At 46.4% G+C, this 18,885-nt stretch overlaps 1 protein-coding gene and 1 non-coding gene across 5 annotated transcripts in view; both read left to right on the forward strand.

Annotated features, from left to right (window-relative positions):
* Positions 1-18,885, forward strand: part of LOC126095306 (transducin-like enhancer protein 4) — a 468,367-nt gene that overhangs the window by 88,862 nt on the left and 360,620 nt on the right. For all 4 annotated transcript variants that reach the window (XM_049910100.1, XM_049910101.1, XM_049910102.1 and 1 more), the window contains exon 2: positions 18,319-18,416. In XM_049910100.1, coding sequence (XP_049766057.1) covers positions 18,319-18,416 — 98 coding nt within the window. The remainder of the gene's footprint in view (positions 1-18,318; positions 18,417-18,885) is intronic.
* On the forward strand, positions 5,741-5,815 carry Trnas-cga (transfer RNA serine (anticodon CGA)). Its single transcript has one exon. It is a non-coding gene; the product is annotated as a tRNA-Ser (tRNA).

Genomic DNA, 18,885 nt, shown 5'->3' on the forward strand with positions numbered 1-18,885 from the left:
TGTTCTCGCGTTCCGAGAGCAGTCGGGCAAAATATTACTTTGTCCCACATAAATTTCGCTAAACGACCACGACGAGACAAATCAGAAATTGAGTATCATACACAGGTTCATCGAAAATCGTTCTCACGTGCCATTGATGAATGGGACAGGTGGAGAAATTATAGTGGCTCTAAAAGTACGCTCCTCTACACAAAAGATGGCCTACGAATTACAGATGTGGATGTAGGTTTTGTACCATCAATTCACCTAAGGACTTGCAAATTGTCATACTGGACCAAAACGTAGTAACTCTGCGAGTGACAGGTGGCTGATTCTGGTCATTCGGATAGTGCCTATTATTTCCTTCTCATTACAATTCAGATCGAGCAAAATAACAAGAAATTGTTCTCAGCAGCACGGGAGGATCCTATATTACGCCCGAATCAGGATGTTCAAAATGCGCTGGAGAAAAATTTGGAATGAAGAGTGGAAAATATAGCCTTTAACGGGAGACAGACGCACGGGAATAATTCAGAAATTACTTGCGTTACTCTGAATAATGAGGATGTCTCAGGAGTTGTGTGCACCTGTTCCTCGGCTAGAATTAAACCTTAGCTATTTCGGAACGAAGTTGTACTAAATTTGTGGGACAAGCACCCATCTTATTGCGAATGTGGAAGAGTAGACGTTACTAAACGTGTTTTCTTTCTAGGTTCTCGCGGAAGAAAAACTACAGTGGGTAATCTTTCGAGGTTGCTGTACAGCGTGGGTGGATATCGAGGGTCTTTGGCATGGGGTGGCCGTCGCTCTCTTTGTATAATTGCAGAGCTGCCGTGCAGTTAGTCGAAGACTTGAGAGTGTAAATTAAACAGCGTACAAGCCAGCTTTATGTGAGACCATCTCAAAATTACGGCTAAATAGGAAAGCCAACTGTTTTTCTGTGGCGGTAAGGGAGGGATGAGGATCTGCTCGAATTAGCAGTAATGGGTGCAGTTACGAAGTGACTGCATTCGTGGTTGAGAAGAGCATTGTGTTAATCACATTTCTGACGATGCGAGATGCTCACTTCCAAATGAAGCCATTGACAGACGCGCGAGGCAGAGCTCAGTTCACTTCCTTACATCGACCAACACCTTTCGTCGAGCCTCTTCCGCCTTACGACAGATTATCGCCCCCCTGTCTTGTTCTCGCATCCAGGAAAACGGGGATGCAAATCCCCCCGGTCGAACCGTCCAGTTGTAGGTTGTTTTGTATGGATTCCCTAAGTCGCTGAAGCGGTAAAAAGGATACGACCCCTTTCCTAATCCAATCGGAGCTCGTCCTCGGTCACTAATAACTTCATCGTCGACCACAAATGCAGCGACTTACTGATCCGTGAGAACAGCGGCGTTAATAATGTGAGGTCGCCTGTCAGGAGGGGGGACCAGAAGACAGGTGTGGCGGGGAGCGCCGGAAGAAGACACGGGGGCTCTGCTTAGAGGGGAGGTCTCTGGGAATGGATATTTACTGAGCGACCAGCTGCAATAGCCGTAATTATATTGGCCCTATTAGTCCGACGGTGGACTTGTAATTATCTTTAATGCTCCGTTAGCGGCCGGGCGGGCGTTTTGTGAGCGGACCAGGCCGTGTTGTGGCCCCCGCGTCGTAAAACCTGCCACATCAAAGGCGCACCGTCCTACCGGCGGCAACTGCGCTTTTCTCTTTTCCTTTTTTCCGGAGGATATAGGTTTGTGAGTAATTGCCCCGCTGCGGGCGTGTAATTACATCCTCCACGGGCGCCGTGTGTGTAGCGGAATGCCGGGCGTCAGCGCGGGTTCCCGTAACACCCGTGCCTGTCGCAGATTCTCGCCTTCTCCTCCGCCTCACCCTGCAGAAATCGAGTTGTGGAGGTCTCGTCTCTCAAAGAGGAGACGCCGTCACTCACTAGCTCACGTTTGCAATTGGAAGTTCTCGCGTTTAGCGGCGCTAGTGGAAACATATTCCGAGTACCAGACTTCAGAACGTAAAGGAGCAGCCGAGGTATGTCTCTACACGATAGACCATAGGCAGCGTGTAGACCGTAGGTCACTCCACTCGGTTAGCTGGAGGGAGTGACTTTCAAATGCTGATTTAAATCTAGAGGAATTTAGTGCGATCCTACCAGCGGGGAAAATTTGCGAGGGAAGTTGTTGGAGGAAAACAGGTACAGCTACTTAAAAGGTCGTTTAAAATACTTGCACACTGCTGGATATGAGGAGTGCAAGGAAATGGAACGTGAAAGAAGGGCAGGTCACCAACCTCTTCTTCGGGTGCGCTGTTGGACACAGATAACTTCCACTCAATTCTGGATGAGAAATAAAAAGGAGAGATTCCTAATCCTAAATCATAAAAAATTAACGTGTGGTAAGATGATTTCCTTAAAGAAAACTTGTTTTTGCTCTGGTCTTGAGTGTTAATGCTGGTTTAATGCACATCTCCACTCTAATGTATCCAGTGCAGGTGCCTTCATTCGTACATAGCTACTCCTACCTATAACCACTGGAAGCTGTTCGCTGTGTTAAACCCTTGCTTGCCTCTCCCTGTAAAGTAAACTCTCTTCTCCTCCTCCTCCTCCTCCTCTTCCTCCTTTCCCTCAGGCTGTGTGCTACCAATTTATCCATTCTTTCAATCAGATAGTGACATATGTGTTATTCCCGTATTCGATTCACTATATCTTCGTTTATTGGTATCCATATGGATTTAGTCGAATCAAATCAGGTGACGCTGAGGGAATTCGGTTTGGAAACGACACGCTTAAAGTAGATGAGTTTTGCTATTTGGGGAGCAAAGTAACTGATGATTGTCGATGTGGGGAGGATATAAAATGTGGACTACCTATGAGAAGGAAAGCGGTTCTGAAGATGAGAAATGTAACATCGAGTAAAGATTTAACTGTCAAGAAGTCGTTCTTGAAAGTATTTGTATGGAAGTAAACATGGACGATAAACAGTTTAGACACGAAGAGACTAGATGCTTTCGAAATGTGGTCCTACAGAAGAATGCTGAAGATTAGATGGGTAGATCACGTAACTAATGAGCAGGAGTTACTGAACAGAATTGGGGAGAAGAGGAATTTGTGGCAAAACTTGACTGGGATCGATTGGTAGGACTCGTTCTGAAGCATCAAAGGATCACCAATTTAGTATTGGAGGAAAGTGTGTAGTGTAAAAATCGTAGAGGGAGACCATGAGATGAATATACTAAGCAAATTCTGAAGGATGTAGGTTGCAGTAGTTATTCGGAGTGAAGAGGCTTACACAGAATAGAGTAGCATGGAAAGCGGCATCAAACCAGTATCTGGTCGGAAGAAGAAGACAACAACGACAACATTGGCATCCCTCAGATCTTCAGCGTACTTCTGTAGCACCACATTCCAAACGCTTCTTTTCTCATATTGTCCATACTCTTAAGTGCACGTATCACTTCCGCGTGAGGCTTCTTCGGGCACATACTTTCAGAAAATACTTTCATCTGATGTTACCGAATTTCCCCTTTTCAGCAAAGCTCTTTCATTCTACTGCCAGACTGCATTTGACGTAGACCATCGTTAAGTTTGCTGCCCAAATAGCATCACAGGTCCACTACCTCGGGTCTCTCATTTACTAAACTAATTCCTTCAGCATCACCAGACTTAATTTTACTACACTTCATTACCGTCGTTTTCCTTTCGTCAATGATCATCTTACGTCTCTTTTCAAAACACTACGCATTTCTTCAACTGATCTTGTAAATCCTTTCCTTTATCTGACTTACAGTCTCATTACCAAACCTTTATTCTCTCTGAACTTGAGTTCCCTTTCTAAATTTCTTGTTGGGTACCTCGGTAGCTTGCTCAGTGTCATAGGGGATAGCCACTGTGTGTCACTCCCTCCTCGATTAGTGCGTCCCTCTCATTCCTTAAACTGGGGAGGGGCCCGTGTTGCAGCGTCCCCTGCGGCCGCCTATCGCCCTCCGTGGCCGAGTGGGCAAACACGCGCGCCGCTGCTGGCCCCCGAGCCACAGATGGAGAACCCCGTTATCTGCCGGCCCGGCCCTTTATCTGTGTCTAAACACGCGTCTCCCGGGCACTGTTTGCGCGCCGCCGGTAAATATGTACACTCTGGTCTTCCCTCCAGAAATCAGGGCCCAGCGCTACCGGCGACGCCAGACTCCAGTGCCTGTCCAAATTCCGCTCGTCAGCTTTTCCGAGGACGCAAATATTCGTCCACTGTTCTACTACCGCGTAGCTGCTTCATTCAGTGTATCTAGAGTGCAAGTGCCTACAGCGTCGCGCGGTGAGTACTCTGGACCGAGGAAGGGGAGGTTATGAAACGATAGAGCATTTCAAAACCCACCAGACGATGTCTTAGTTAGATGGTGGTCCCACAGTTTGTAAATATCGCCACCACCACCACCACCACCACCACCAGATCGACCATCTCAAATCAAAGAATCTTTTCGTAATCGTACTATATGTGTGTTATACAGGGTGTTAAAGTGTCTAATATTTTGACAGGTTGTTGTACCCACTAAACGAAGAAATAGAAAGTTCATTAAACAAGGGCTCTAAAATACATACCTTCAGAGCAAAGAAGGAAAGGAGTATATTGTCTACAAAAGGAAGATGAACTTGAAGGCAATAATGTAGAAATGAGAGAGACGTAGGTGTAGATTAAATGGGAGATGCGATACTGCGAGAATAATCTGACTGAGCCCCCCCCCCCCCCCCCAATATATTTTTTAAGGTCAAGTTGTGGCAGTAAGTCTTTTTTCTGTATTCGGTTGAGTCTGCTTCGTTATTTGGCCTATCTACTTACCTAACCTTCATCATTCTTCTAGCACCACGTCTCATAGGCTACTGTTCCCCATGTTAGCCGCTCGGTCTTGGACGCTTTGCCACGGTTCGCGCGCCTCCCCCGCCGTCAGAGGTTAGAGTTCTCCCTCGGGCACGGGTGTGTGTGTGTGTGTGTGTGTGTGTGTGTGTTGTCCGTAGCGTAAGTTAGTTAGATTAAGTAGTATGTAAGCGTAGGGACCGAGGACCTCAGCAGTTTGGTCCCATAGGAACTTACCACACATTTCCAGTTTTTTCCCTTGTTGTCTGAAGTGTTGCTGCACCTTCACTTCCGTACAAGACTACACTCTAGGAGTCAACTTTCAGTGAGAGATTACTAATAAACAAATACCTCTTCCCCAGAATGCTTTTCTTGCTATAGACATCTGCATTTTCTATCATCTCCAATTTGGCCATCATTAGTTATTTTGCTGCCCGAATAGCAATACTCACCTGCTTTTAGTATTTCATTTCCTAACCTTATTGCCTCAGGATCGCTCGATTTAATTCGATGGCATTTCATTACCTTGGTTTTACTTCTATTTGTTAATCTTGGGGCCCTCTTTTGAAGACACAATCCGTTCCGTTCAACTGATATTCCTGGTCCTCTGCGGCCTCTGACTGAATTGGAATGTCATCGGCGAATTTTGTTGATAGTGAAACTTCCTGGCATATTAAAACTGTGTGCGGGACCCGAGACTCGAACTCGGGGCCTTTCCCTTTCGCGGGCAAGTGCTCTACCGAGCGCACACTCCGCTGCAGAGTGGAAATCTCATTCCGGAAACCTCCCCTAGGCTGTGGCTAAGCCATGTCTCCGCAATATCCTTTCTTTCAGGAGTGCTAGTTCTGCAAGGTTCGCGGGAGAGCTTCTGCAAAGTTTGGAAGGTAGGAGACAAGATACTGGCAGAAGCCTTGAGGACGGAGTGTGAGTCGTGCTCGGGTAGCTCAGTTGGTAGAGCACTTGCCCGCGAAAGGCAAAGGGCCCGAGTTCGAGTCTCGGTCCGGCACACAGTTTTAATCTGCCAGGAAGTTTCATATCAGCGCACACTCCGCTACAGAGTGAAAATTTCATTTTGATGATAATTTTTATTTCTTCTCACTGAACAATGATTTTGTTTCCAAAGTGACTCGTCGGTTTCCTTTACCGCTTGCTCCGTTTACCTACACATTGACTGACGTGAGAGACAGGCTGTTTGCTGGAAAACGAAGCAATTGTGAATCAGGGTGGTGGAGCTGGGAATCGAACCCCGCTCCTCCCGCGCCTCGTCTGCCGTACTGCTCCGCCCCTGACGGCCGGTCGGTGAGCGGCCGAGTGACCGCGGCGCGCAGGCAGAGAATCACCGCCCCGCCACAGCTCCGCCGAGGTCCGTATTTTTCCGGAATTGCGTTTCGGGCGCTCCCCGCCGGCGCTTAGCCCGCTAGTAATCCACTTTGCGCCGCGCGGGGGCGGACAGAGGCACTGCGGACCAAAACTCGGCAGACGAGCGCGGCCGCGCAAGGATATTAAAACAATTGGATTTATCCCCGGCCAGCTGCGTCGTCTGTGCCGGGAGAATCAATACCGCGCGCGGGATGGGATGGTGAAGAGAGGAGGGGAAACCCGCCCGAGCTGGCCCAATTTGAATATGGTAATTTGATTAACACCAGCCAGCCCGCGGAATAATTTAAATAAAAATTGTTCAAATTATTCATAAATATCCGCGTCGTTAGCTTCGTACCGCGGAGCGGTCGGACAACGAAATTGTGAAAAAAAAGGAGAGGTGTATAATACACGGGGGAGGAGCGGGGGAGGAAAAAACCGCGCGTGTTGTGCAATGAATGTAACAAACATTAATGTGCCGGCCGAGTGCGCGGCCAGAGCAGTCATTGTAGCCGGCGCGCATCGCTGCCCCCGGCTGCCGCGCGCAGGAGAGGAAAAGATTTTTTCTATAAAAAAAAAGATCTAGCTCCCATATTCTGCGGTTTTTCGGTATTCAGTGACGAGGCCTATTTATTCTTCTTTTTTTTTCGTGGAATAAAATGAACGAGCAAATGCTTCAGTGCCGGCACTGCCATTTAACTTGCTGCCATGACGACGTTATCTGCCTCCCAGCTTCACTGCGGAGAAAATTTGCATCCTGTGCGGGGGTGGTGGCGTCCACTGGTCGGCACGTTGTACGAACCACCTTCACACGAAACGTGCTTGTCGACAGCTCTCCGTGCCTTATACCGTCGATTAATTTGCAGTGATGGTAGCGAGCAGATTGCGGAGTGCGGAGTAAATCCGTGGGGGGCGGGGACAGGAGAGGGCGGAGAGAGAGAGAGAGAGAGAGAGAGAGAGAGAGAGAGAGAGAGAGAGAGAGAGAGAGAGAAGAGACACGGAGCGCGATTGGAAAAGAAGGCACACACACTAACTCATCCGAGCACTTGAAGAATCTGTAAACAGGCTTAGTATTGCACTACTGTCTGAAACTTAACCATATTTTGGGAAATACAACAGTGACAGTGGAAAGAGCGTTGATGAGCTCTGGCACTATGGTCAAGACTTCCCAACGAATCATATTTGTGCTGTCTGTATAGGCAGCAAGCTGGTTCCGCTTTGCGTAGGGACGTGACTCGACGACGAAAATAGCTGCATTACAACCGCAGTGTATCACACACAGGAAGTGGAAGGAAAGTCTGTGTCGTCATTCGAGAAGTCTCATTATCAGTCGTTATGAGAAGTTTGTAATCGCAATATACTTGACATCGATTTGTTAATCTTAGAACATATTCTGAGCTCAATAATGAGGATTTTCGGATAGGGTGACCTCCTACACGCCGACCAGTGCTGATTCCTAAAACAACTCGCACTTTCCTCGCGTGTCACACTGGGAGGTTGGGGTCAAGAAAATCACGTAGATAAAGTGTTTCTTGATTTCCTCAAAACATTTGACTCGCTACCAAATCTGCGGTTATTGTCAAAAGTACGGTCATATGGGCAATTATGAGAGATTTGTGATGGATTAAGGACTTATTGATAAGGAGGGCGCCGCATGTTATTTTGGATGGAGAGTCTTCGACATATGTAGAAACCTCGGGTGTGCCCGAGTGAAGTATGTTGGGTCCCTTGCTCTTTATGTTGTATATTAATGAGGTTACGGACAATATTAATGACAATCTTACACTTTTTGCTGATGACGCGGTTATCAGTAGTGGAATACTGTCCGAAAGAAGACATGTAAATATTGAGTGACATCTTGATAAGATTTCAAAGTGGTGCGAAGACTGGCAACTTGCTTCAAATGTTCAAAAATGTGAAATTATGCACTTCACAAAAGGCAAAAAGACGTGATATCCTGTGACTATTATATTAATGAATCACAGTTGGAATTAGCCAACTCCTACAAATATGTACGTGTACAGTTTGCAGAGATATGAAATGGAATGATACATACGCTCTGTCGTGGGTAAAGCAGCTGGTGGACTTCGGTTTGTTGGTAGAATACTGGGAAAGTGCGCAATCACTCTACAAGGGAGATTGCTTACAAATCACTTATGCGACCCATTCTAGAATACTGGTCAAGTGTATTTGACCCATACCAAATGAGACCAAACAGCAAAAATGAGACCAAATGGAACGTATACAAAGAAGAGCAGCACAAAGGCTCCCAGGTTTGTTTGACCCGTGGGAGAGTGTCACAGAGATACTGAAGTGACAGACTCGTGAAGATAGAATCCCGAGAAAGCCTGCTTAGAAAGTTTCAAGAACCGGGTTTCGAATGATTATTTCAGGAATGTGGCACACAAAAAAATGGTTCAAATGGCTCTGAGCACTATGGGACTTAACAGCTGAGGTCATCAGTCCCCTAGAACTTAGAACTACTTAAACGTAACTAACCTAAGGACATGACACACATCCATGCTCGAGGCAGGATTCGAACCTGCGACCGTAGCGGTCGCGCTGTTCCAGACTGTAGCGCCTAGAACCGCTCGGCCACTGCAGCCGGCGAATGTAGCACACACACACACACACACACACACACACACACACACACACACACACACACACACACCGATGCTTTAGCTCACAGCGGTATCGCACAGAGGCATTTAAACAGACCCTAATAACTTGTACCCTCTGCCATTCACTTCACAGTTGTTTGCAGAGTATAGCTGAAGATGTAGAAATGTAATGCGATAATGGTGGCTTTGGGACTCTTGGTATGCAGACTACAATTCGACGCTTTGAGACAGGCCAGATACGGACCACGCCCCTGGTGAGCGTTAGGTGTGTTGCTGAGTGAGATTTCAGAGGTCGGAAGGCGGCTCTGACAACCAGGACAAGGCCGACCTGAGTAATCACTCCACACAGAAACATAATATGGCGGAAATACGAGATACTCGCAGTCAATTTCCAGCAGAGGTTACTGTCGCCCCGAGAGTTGCTGACGTGCGATGCGTACGATAGATGGAGAACAGTTGGCCTGTGTGCAGCCTCGGTGCGTGTCCGTTTCCGGGATCTCCAGCATTACACCGCGAAATAACACTAGAAAATACGTTGCTCGCACATATATTTGTGTTCAGTTTCCATTTTCTTATGTAATGATATACTCGTAATAGTCAGGCTACATATCACTTCGGATCTTCGCCGTCTAGTCACGGGTGCGTGCGCGCTGTGTGTGTGTGTGTGTGTGTGTGTGTGTGTGTGTGTTTCAAATATTGTAAAGCAGCCAGCGTAGGTGGACAATCGGGTAGGTGACTTGTAACAAACTGCGGCCGCTGAATGAGCCTTTGCAGTAAACACAGCCAGCAGAGTCTGCTGGTTCCGCACGCAGATAACCTTTACGGCCGGCCTTTTGTATCTCGCCTTGCAGCGCTGCTGTTTGCTGTTCAGAAGCGGGCAATCGCGCTCGGCTCAGAGTGACAAGCCGGGTTATCTCGGCGGGCTGGCCTGATTGATGGACACTCGACTCTCCGCCGCAGATAAACAACTTGGAAAGGTCTCCTTGCGAAATTACATCTGTACTAATTGAATGACCAGGTCGACATATTAAAAAGCTCTCTTTCGGCGGAGAGATAACGTTATCGGGTAATCTTGTAAGAGGCGAGAAAAGCTTAACAAGACGGCAGATACACTGTCAAGTGTATTAAATGCGCTGCGCGAGTTGATGGCTTTCCAGAGAGAGAGAGAGAGAGAGAGAGAGAGAGAGAGAGAGAACGCAGTGTTTCTTGTATGCGTCATTAGACAAGCAGCGTCAAAGACAACACGTTCCTGGCACATACTGCGTGATGCAATGTTGTTAGAAGTTTAGAAGTTATGTTTCTCCTGTTAGTTCTCGTCTCACGCGTTTGTACTCCATTTAGCCATTTGCTACAGAATGGCCAACCGATGTTCTGGCAGACATTCTGTTGTTACACAAGTCTCTTCGCTTACTGAATGTCGACCACGTGTCGTAGAAGACAGCAGCGGTTCTGTATGGGGTCTTCCTTTAATCTCGTAATGTCGACAACTAAGAATAGTCTCACATTGGTAACAATTACTACAAATTAATCTTCCGCCAAATAGTTGATGAAAAGCTGTAGTCCGCTATTTGAAAGGATATCGAACTATTTTAAAACAAGAGGCTTTCTACGTGTTTCATTGCGCAACTGCTTAGACTAATACGAAGCTCGTCCACAAAGTAAGTTCCGTTTCTATTTGTATCCGCGGCAGCGCTAAGATCGCAGTTACTCTGACTTGAGGAGAAGACGTGTACGCCATTTTCAGATCGCTGCTGCCGACGTGTGCTTTGTAGTGCCTCTTCATAATGTCAGCCGTAATTGAAAATGCCACCGCCCGGCGCAATTTCTTAATGGTCTCGCAGTAACCACGTGCATTGATTGTTTGGCCTCGTGCCTCGGGCATGGATATATGTGATGTCCTTAGGTTAGTTAGGTTTAAGTAGTTGTAAGTTCTAGGGGACTGATGACCTCAGAAGTTAAGTCCCATAGTGCTCAGAGCCATTAGAACCATTTGAACCACTCAAACATGTAATACCATATCGTCTTTCTCCTTTGGCAACTTTCTGGTTAGCTACTGTTAAATATAATTCTTCTCATTTACAAATTCTGCCGCAAAAGTTGCCAATTCCTATAAAACCTGGAATTTTACGTGATTCGAAAAAGCAAAGGTACCTTAATGGTGTGACGACTGACTTCGAGACAAGTCGACAGATTCTATCCAATGAAGGAGTTAACGAAGGAAAGAAAGAAAGAAAGCGTTGCTTTTCCTTGAAATCTTCAGTTCTTACCCTTAGGTTAGAGGGAGCTATTATGAAGCTTTTCTCGACCACGCTGATGAGTTTTGAGATGCTTCAGTGTTGTGCAGGACCCTAAGGTCGATGTAGTTTGCCAGCTTCTTTTGCTGTTTGTGTGTGTGTGTGTGTGTGTGTGTGTGTGTGGGTGGGTGGGTGGGTGGGTGGGTGTGTGTGGCCGGCCCACCTTCAGAACCCCACATGGGATTCGACAGTTGCTCTTGTCTTCTTTGATGTGTGATTATATAGTTCTTTCTTCCTCGTACACACAAATTACGTTCTGAAGTTCTCGTCACTCACGTAGATCATATTCTGCATTGTCCTATGTTGGGAAATAGTCAGTGTCGTATATCGTCCATTGGTGTTGTTCAGGCGGAGCATTTTTAAAATGTGTCGCTATTGTGTAGAATGAAGAAGTGAAGCTACACTTGAGCTGCGCTAACCGCCGTGTCAGTGTCGCAATGTTGCACCGCACCCAGCAACCACAGAGCGATGGGAGAAGCAGAGGAGAGGCCATTTCTCGACGTCTCACTCGAGATGTTACCAGGAAATGCCCAAGCAAGTTGACATATGTTACAAGGTCGTTGCGATATGTACACACAGTCTACCGACTGCCTCGTCACATCGGGTATGTTTGCTTCTTTGAACGTTCGTTAGCATACGATAACGAGCCAGTAACCGACACAGCATAGAGAGAGATAAGCGCGGAGTCGTGTCGAGCACGCATTGTGTAGAGAGCTCACACCGAGGGCACCAGCCACACGTCCTCCGGTTTGCGACACTGCACACACTACCGGTCGGTCCGCGAAGCTCTCGATGTCGTAATAGAACTCATACTGGCAATTGCTGCGATTGTTCTTCGATGTAGAGAAAACACACTTTTTCATAAAATAAAAGTGTTCATCTTTTTCTTTCGGTACGGAGAGTGCATCAAAAGGAAAACATATTGGAACAGTAGGTTTTCCCCTAAACTACCATTTTCTGTCCTGGAATCAGAGTTGATCCGTCTTTAAATCTCCCGTTCGTTGAAGAAACTTTCAAAGTGCATTGGACCTTTCCGGGGAATCATATCTCGACAGAGCAATGCTGATTTCAGAGATGATAGATTTACACATCTTTTATAAGTAACGTGGAATATTCCGAGTACTAAGAGTTTATATAACGACCTTCTATGCAGCATAATATACTTTTAGACTCCCTGTTGTATGCTTACAGATCAAAACAAAAACTTAACAGTTCTTGGCGCACGAGACATAACAGTCACTATCTTATACATTTATCTCCTGTAATTGCTGTTGTGTGCTTCTTAAATTCTTTTAGAAATATCGATTATTTCATTAGATTTCCTGAGGCATACGTGCGAAATACCACTAAAAATGTGGCAAAATTGATTCAGTATTATTCTGAGAATCCGACAAGTACTTCGCTATCAAATATGATACTTACGCCATAAATACGTAATGAAAGAAGTCAACCATCTCCACGGATAAATAAAATTAAATAAACTTCTGCTTGTGCGCCTTGTATGATACGCATTAAGCAGGGCCTCGAAATGGCCTTCATTGGTTAATATCTTCTATAGATAAGTGAAAGGAATGGGTGATACTGGATCTCAAAGACAGACGTGTTGGCAGCCTGTAATATGATGACTGCGCCAGACGAGTGTATTCATTTTTTAATAATAGCCGTGAGAAGTAAATTGCTCTACGGATGCATTTTATCTGACAGTGTTTTCGGAACGGCTAATCGCCGTGCTTGGAGATTAGATAAGACAATGTTGTGAGGCAACAAAGCAGACACAGCGTGTTGCAATTGAACAGCTCTTAAAACAGCTCTTAAAAGTGTAGCAGTATTTCCATCGCCCAGGTAATTTGTGGCATGGTGCTCGAAACATTTACCAAAGATTCCAAAGTTCCTTGGATAGGTATTCTTCTCATGTGGTGAATGTTGTAATACACTACTGGCCATTAAAATTGCTACACCACGAAGATGACGTGCTACAGACGCGGAATTTAACCGACAGGAAGAAGATGCTGTGATATGCAAATGATTAGCTTTTCAGAGCATTCACACAAGGTTGGCGCCGGCGGCGACACCTACAACGTGCTGACATGAGGAAAGTTTCCAACCGATTTCTCGTACACAGACAGCAGTTGACCGGCGTTGCCTGGTGAAATATTGTTGTGATGCCTCGTGTAAGGAGGAGAAATGCGTACAATCACGTTTCCGACTTTGATCAAGGTCGGATTGTAGCCTATCGCGATTGCGGTATATCGTATAGCGACATTGCTGCTCGCGTTGGTCGAGATCCAATGACTGTTAGCAGAATATGGAATCCGTGGGTTCATGAGGGTTATGCGGAACGCCGTGCTGGATCCCAACGGCCTCGTATCACTAGGAGTCGAGATGACAGGCATCTTATCCGCATGGCTATAACGGATCGTGCAGCCACCTCTCGATCCCTGAGTCAACAGATGGGGACGTTTGCAAGACGACAACCATCTGTACGAACAGTTCGACGACGTTTGCACCAGGATGGAGTATCAGCTCGGAGACCATGGCTGCGAATACCCTTGACGCTGCATCACAGACAGGAGACTCTGCGATGGTGTACTCAACGACGACATCGCGGTGAACGCAATTGGAAGCGTGTATTCGACATCGCCATACTGGCGTATCACCCGGCGTGATGGTATGGGGTGCCATTGGTTACACGTGTCGGTCAGGTCTTGTTCGCACTGACGGCACTTGGAACAGGGAACGTTACATTTCAGATTTGTTACGAGCCGTAGCTCTACCCTTCAATCGATCCCTGCGAAACCGTACATTTCAGCAGGATAATGCACGACCGCATGCTGCAGGCCCTGTACGGGCCTTTCTGGATACAGAAAATGTTCGACTGCTGCCCTGGCCAGCACATTCTCGAGATCTCTCAGAAATTGAAAACGTCTGGTCAATGGTGGGGCTCGTCACAATGCGCCAGTCACTACTCTTGATGAACTGTGGTATCGTGTTGAAGCTGCATGTGCAGCTGTACCTGTACACGCCATCCAAGCTTTGTTTGAGTGAATGCCCAGGCGTATCAAGGCCGTTATTACGGCCAGAGTTGGTTGTTTGGGTACTGGTTTCTCAGGATCTATGCACGCAAATTGCGTGAAAATGTAATCACATGTCAGTTGTAGTATAATATACTTGTCCAATGAATACCCGTTTGTCATCTGCATTTCTTCTTGGTGTAGCAATTTTAACGGCCAGTAGTGTATTCCTTTATTTCAATTGCCTATTTCAGATTATGTGACCATTTTTACGGTACCTTAAAAAACGGCTACTGTGATGGTGCGGATGACAGAGAGAGAGATTGGAAGAAGAGTAAGGGTTAATCTCATTTGTTTTGTGACGTTTTAGTGATTTTCATCGCATTCGTGCATAGAAATTTTCGTAAGGGCGCTGATTAGCTCGCCGTACACGCACACACACACACACACACACACACACACACACACACACACACACACACACGAGGGACGGTTACAGGAGCAGCCTTCCGCGAATGCCGAGTCCCCTGCAGACGCACGTGTTGGGTGGGACAGGCTGGCGCTCGGCTACTGTGGGAGCTGCGGTTCTGCGCGGGGCGTCGGGCGCGCCGCAGAAACCGCAGCCGCGGCCTGGGCGCAAAACTGCCACCGCCGCTGTGCAGGCGCCTGCCTCCCTGCACATTATCCCAGCGTAGGTGCGGCGGCCGGCACACACACACACACACACACACACACACACACACACACACACACACACACACCACGGCGTGGCAAAGCGAGCACTGCCGGAACTTCATTCTTCAGAAACAGGCACGCCCTGCGAGTTCACGAGCAATACCAGCAGGAATACTGATAATCTCTCACGATGCAACACGACCCTCTTGGACGGTTTATTTTTTTACTTTCCCTCTGTTGAGTAGGTTTCGTTCTGTCACTAAGTGAGCGTAAAAAAAAGACAGGTTGGAAAGAGTAGTGCCATGCCTGTATTTGGAAGATTTTTTTAGTGTCCAAATTTTGGCGTAGCAGTACGTGTCAGACGTTCTCATCGTAACGATTCCTCCTGGTCTTCAAATAAACAGTGAGGTGGCAAGTCGCGGCGCAGCTCCTGATATCGTTGTCGCTTTTGCCCGGCGTGGTGCCGTGGGCCCAACGAGGCGTCGGGAGTCCTCTGCAGAAATGCTGAGCAGTGCTACCTCTGTAGGCGTCCATAATTGCGAAGGTGTTGCCGATGCAGGATTTCGTGCGCAAAATGACCTCTCGATCAAATCACCAAAATGTCCCATAGTGCTCGTGTCGGACTACCTGGGCGGCCAGATGATTCGCTCGAATTCTCCAGACTGTTCTCCAAACCAATCTCGAACAACTGTGGCCCGGTTACATGGCGCACTGCCATCCATAAGAATTCCATCGTTGTTTCGGAACATGACACCTATGACTGGCTCCAAATGGTCTCCAAATTTGCAGCCAGTGATGGGTTCAGTCGGACCAGGGCACCGCGTCCGTTTCAAGTAAACGTAGCCCACACGACCAGCTCGCACAGTGCCTTGTTGACAAATTTGATCCGCGGTTTCCTGAGGTCTGCGCCACACTCGAACCCTAGCATTAGCGCTTACTAAATCTGGACTCATCTGACCAGGTCACCGTTTTCCAGGCGCCTAGGATCCAAATGATACGGTCACGAGCCCAGCAGAGGCGGTGCAGGCGGTGTCGTGCTGTTAGCAAACGCACTGCTGCCGTAGCCCGTGGACACCGTCTTCACAGATACGTACGTTATACGTTACACTGTCTGCTGTTAAACGACGCAGTTTGTTAGCACTGACAGCTCTACGCAAACGCCGCTGCTCTCGGTCATCGAGTGAAAGGCCATCGGCCACTGCGTTGTCTGTGGTGAGAGGTAATGTCTGAAATCTGGTATACTCGGGCTACTGAATTCCCCAACGATTTCCGAAACTGAACGTCCCACGTGTCTATCTCAACTACCATTCCGCGTTCAAAGTGTGACAAGTCTTCCCATAGTGCGGCCGTAATCACGTCGGACACCTCATTACAAACGAGAGCTCCGCCTTTGCACTGCCCTTTCATACCTTGTGTATGCGATACTACCGCCATTTGTATATGTGCATAGCGCCATCCCATTACGTTTGTGACCTCAGTGTACATAGCCCTGAGGGCACGTCACTGCATGCCTCTGTACTTAACCACTGAGTCCTGGAAGAGAAAACTATCCACTAACAGTACCACGAACGCACGGAACTGAGACTACTGCAGTAAGAACCGCAGTTACGGTACGGTATACCACGTAAACTTACTGAATTTCCGTGCGGGACCTTTTCGTAATGTTAAGTGTTATTACGACAGATTATAAACGAAGCCCCAGACGCTGTAGTCTAGAACGCGGAAGAAATTGGAGACAACAGTATCGGGGGCATTACGTCGCAGACACCATTGCAGTGATGCCCACTATATTCAGTGGCCACATCAGAAAGGTTTTGATGTATCAATTACTCAATAACGAACGACAAGCGGCCAAGTGTGCTCTATCAAGTTGCTCAACAAACTGGTCTGACGGCATCGTCGAGTAATCTAGAGTAACAGTTATGCAGGTAACAAACTTATGTGGACGGATATGTTTTTGCCACAGAAAGGCATGAACGCTTGTGGTACGGAATAGTCTGATTTACGCATAAGAATGCGAGGTAGCATACCGGATGTTAGGTGTGTGGAAAACTCCCGTCTGATAGGACTAGAGCCGGTGACTAGGCAGGTGATTTTATTTGTCCTGATAATGCCCTCTTAGGTAAACATGGTTACATGGAAGTCTTCAAACATTCGTTCAATGCTCCGTTCGTGTACGTCATTGCTCGTCTGTCCCACACCTTGAGCAGTTCCAGTGGAAAAGTTGGGTCAGTCTCAGGGCAGAACGGCTGTATCGTCTTCTGTAGTGATCCACGCTGGCCATGTACTTAACTCCCTCGCCGAAGTAATCACCCCGCGGAAATGTTAGTTCTTACCAAGGAACCCGATACTGTTGTTACACAATAAGATGGTACGAGTTAGCAAATCTATACGAACCGCTTTCAGTTACACGAAAACAAAACAGAACTGACAGTTTGCTATTATCAAAGAAGTCGCTGCCGTCTGTATGTAGATCCATTGTCAAACAATTCGTATCATTTTTCCTTTCGACCGAGCGAACGTTTATGAACAAAGGAACGGGGTTGGAACGTAACCAAATGTAGGGCCAAAAAATTAAGCTCCTGCCATTGTAATGGCTTTCGGTCCCCAGTCTTTCTTCCAGATTCCCCACGTGTCATCCAAACGAGAATCACCTCGTTTGTTATTGCAAAGTCCACCGAGTCTTATCAAGTTTGCCTCTGTTCAAATAGATTCGTCATACTTGCAGCTCTGTGTTGTTCTGACACGAATAACTGGGATTCCGTAATAATAACTAACCCATTCTAACTGCTTTAAGTATTTTACCAATTGACCTGTCGCCACAGCGGAGTCACCACTGCACCAATAACCATTTGTGGATAAAACTGGCTTCGGTTCTGCTGTGTCGATGGAATAAAAAATATTGTCTACAATGAGTACGTTGTAATACATACCGTTTAAGAGAATTCAGTTGCAGTATTTACGTGAGGAGGTCATAGCAATTAGTTATTTATGACTGATGGTGACTTAAAATAAACGGAAATATAAAAACGTGTTACAAATTTGGTTTAATCATAAACCATATGTCGCTGAAGACTGATAGGTGGCTGAATTTAATGCTGACAATGAGATAATGTTTGGTGACGATGAACCTGTGACCCTGAAAAGCGTGAAGCTAGGTCGTGGAAGTAAAATACGAACAGGACGAATATAATCAATACATTTTACCGTCTATAACAGTGCTACGAAAGGTGCCGTGTCGATCACTGCACTACCTCAGATTATTTTGTTCAGATATGAGGCAATATTAGAGTTATTTCGCTGTCATTTCAAACAGTTGATCGAAACTAACGACTTCTATGATCAGGATGACTAAGTCATAACATGTTTCTTCGTTTCTGAAATACCGCAGATGAAAGAGTGATGTATTTGCAACAGTCGACAACGACTGTGACTTGAGCCGCACTCCACTATTTTTTTATATATTTTTTTGCACTTGATTGTCCTCGCTACAAAAATTGAAGCGGAGGTTGAGGAAGAAACTGAGGACGGCTTTCTTTTGTTGCAGGGGCCGCCTCAACCGGCGCAGCCCTTCAAGTTCACTGTCGCGGAGTCATGCGACAGGATAAAGGAAGAATTCAACTTCCTGCAAGCCCAGTACCACAAGTGAGTATAGCAGTTCCCGTTAAAACGTACAGTCCAAGTCTTTCCAGCTGTACTTTCTCACGCTTGTAATTCTCGCAGGAATTAGAGTCCCGTATCTGAACAGTTGTAGCCGTAAAGACTCTTAATGCGGTTAATATCTTGACGCAACATTAGTTATTATCTGTATCATATTAAGAATAAAGAGGAAGTTGTTTCTAATGTTTCTTAATTTAAACTTTCCAAAGAACTACGGAAATGTAATATTTTTGTAGCCAGCAAAAGTCACTCTTACTGTTCAATGAAAAGCAATAATTTCCACTATTGTCAAGAGAAGAAGTCTCTTCTATTAAGACTTATAAAATCTCAAAGAAATACGGTCCCTTAAGTATTTCATTGAGTGAACGTGGTATGTTTTTACGCTACTTTTACAGACTACTGTTGTATTTGCGACTATTGTGCTCTGCAACGAAAACTGTGCTCAAATGTTTAT

The sequence above is a fragment of the Schistocerca cancellata genome, chromosome 8 (genome assembly GCF_023864275.1).
Source record: "Schistocerca cancellata isolate TAMUIC-IGC-003103 chromosome 8, iqSchCanc2.1, whole genome shotgun sequence".
Lineage (NCBI taxonomy): Eukaryota > Metazoa > Arthropoda > Insecta > Orthoptera > Acrididae > Schistocerca > Schistocerca cancellata.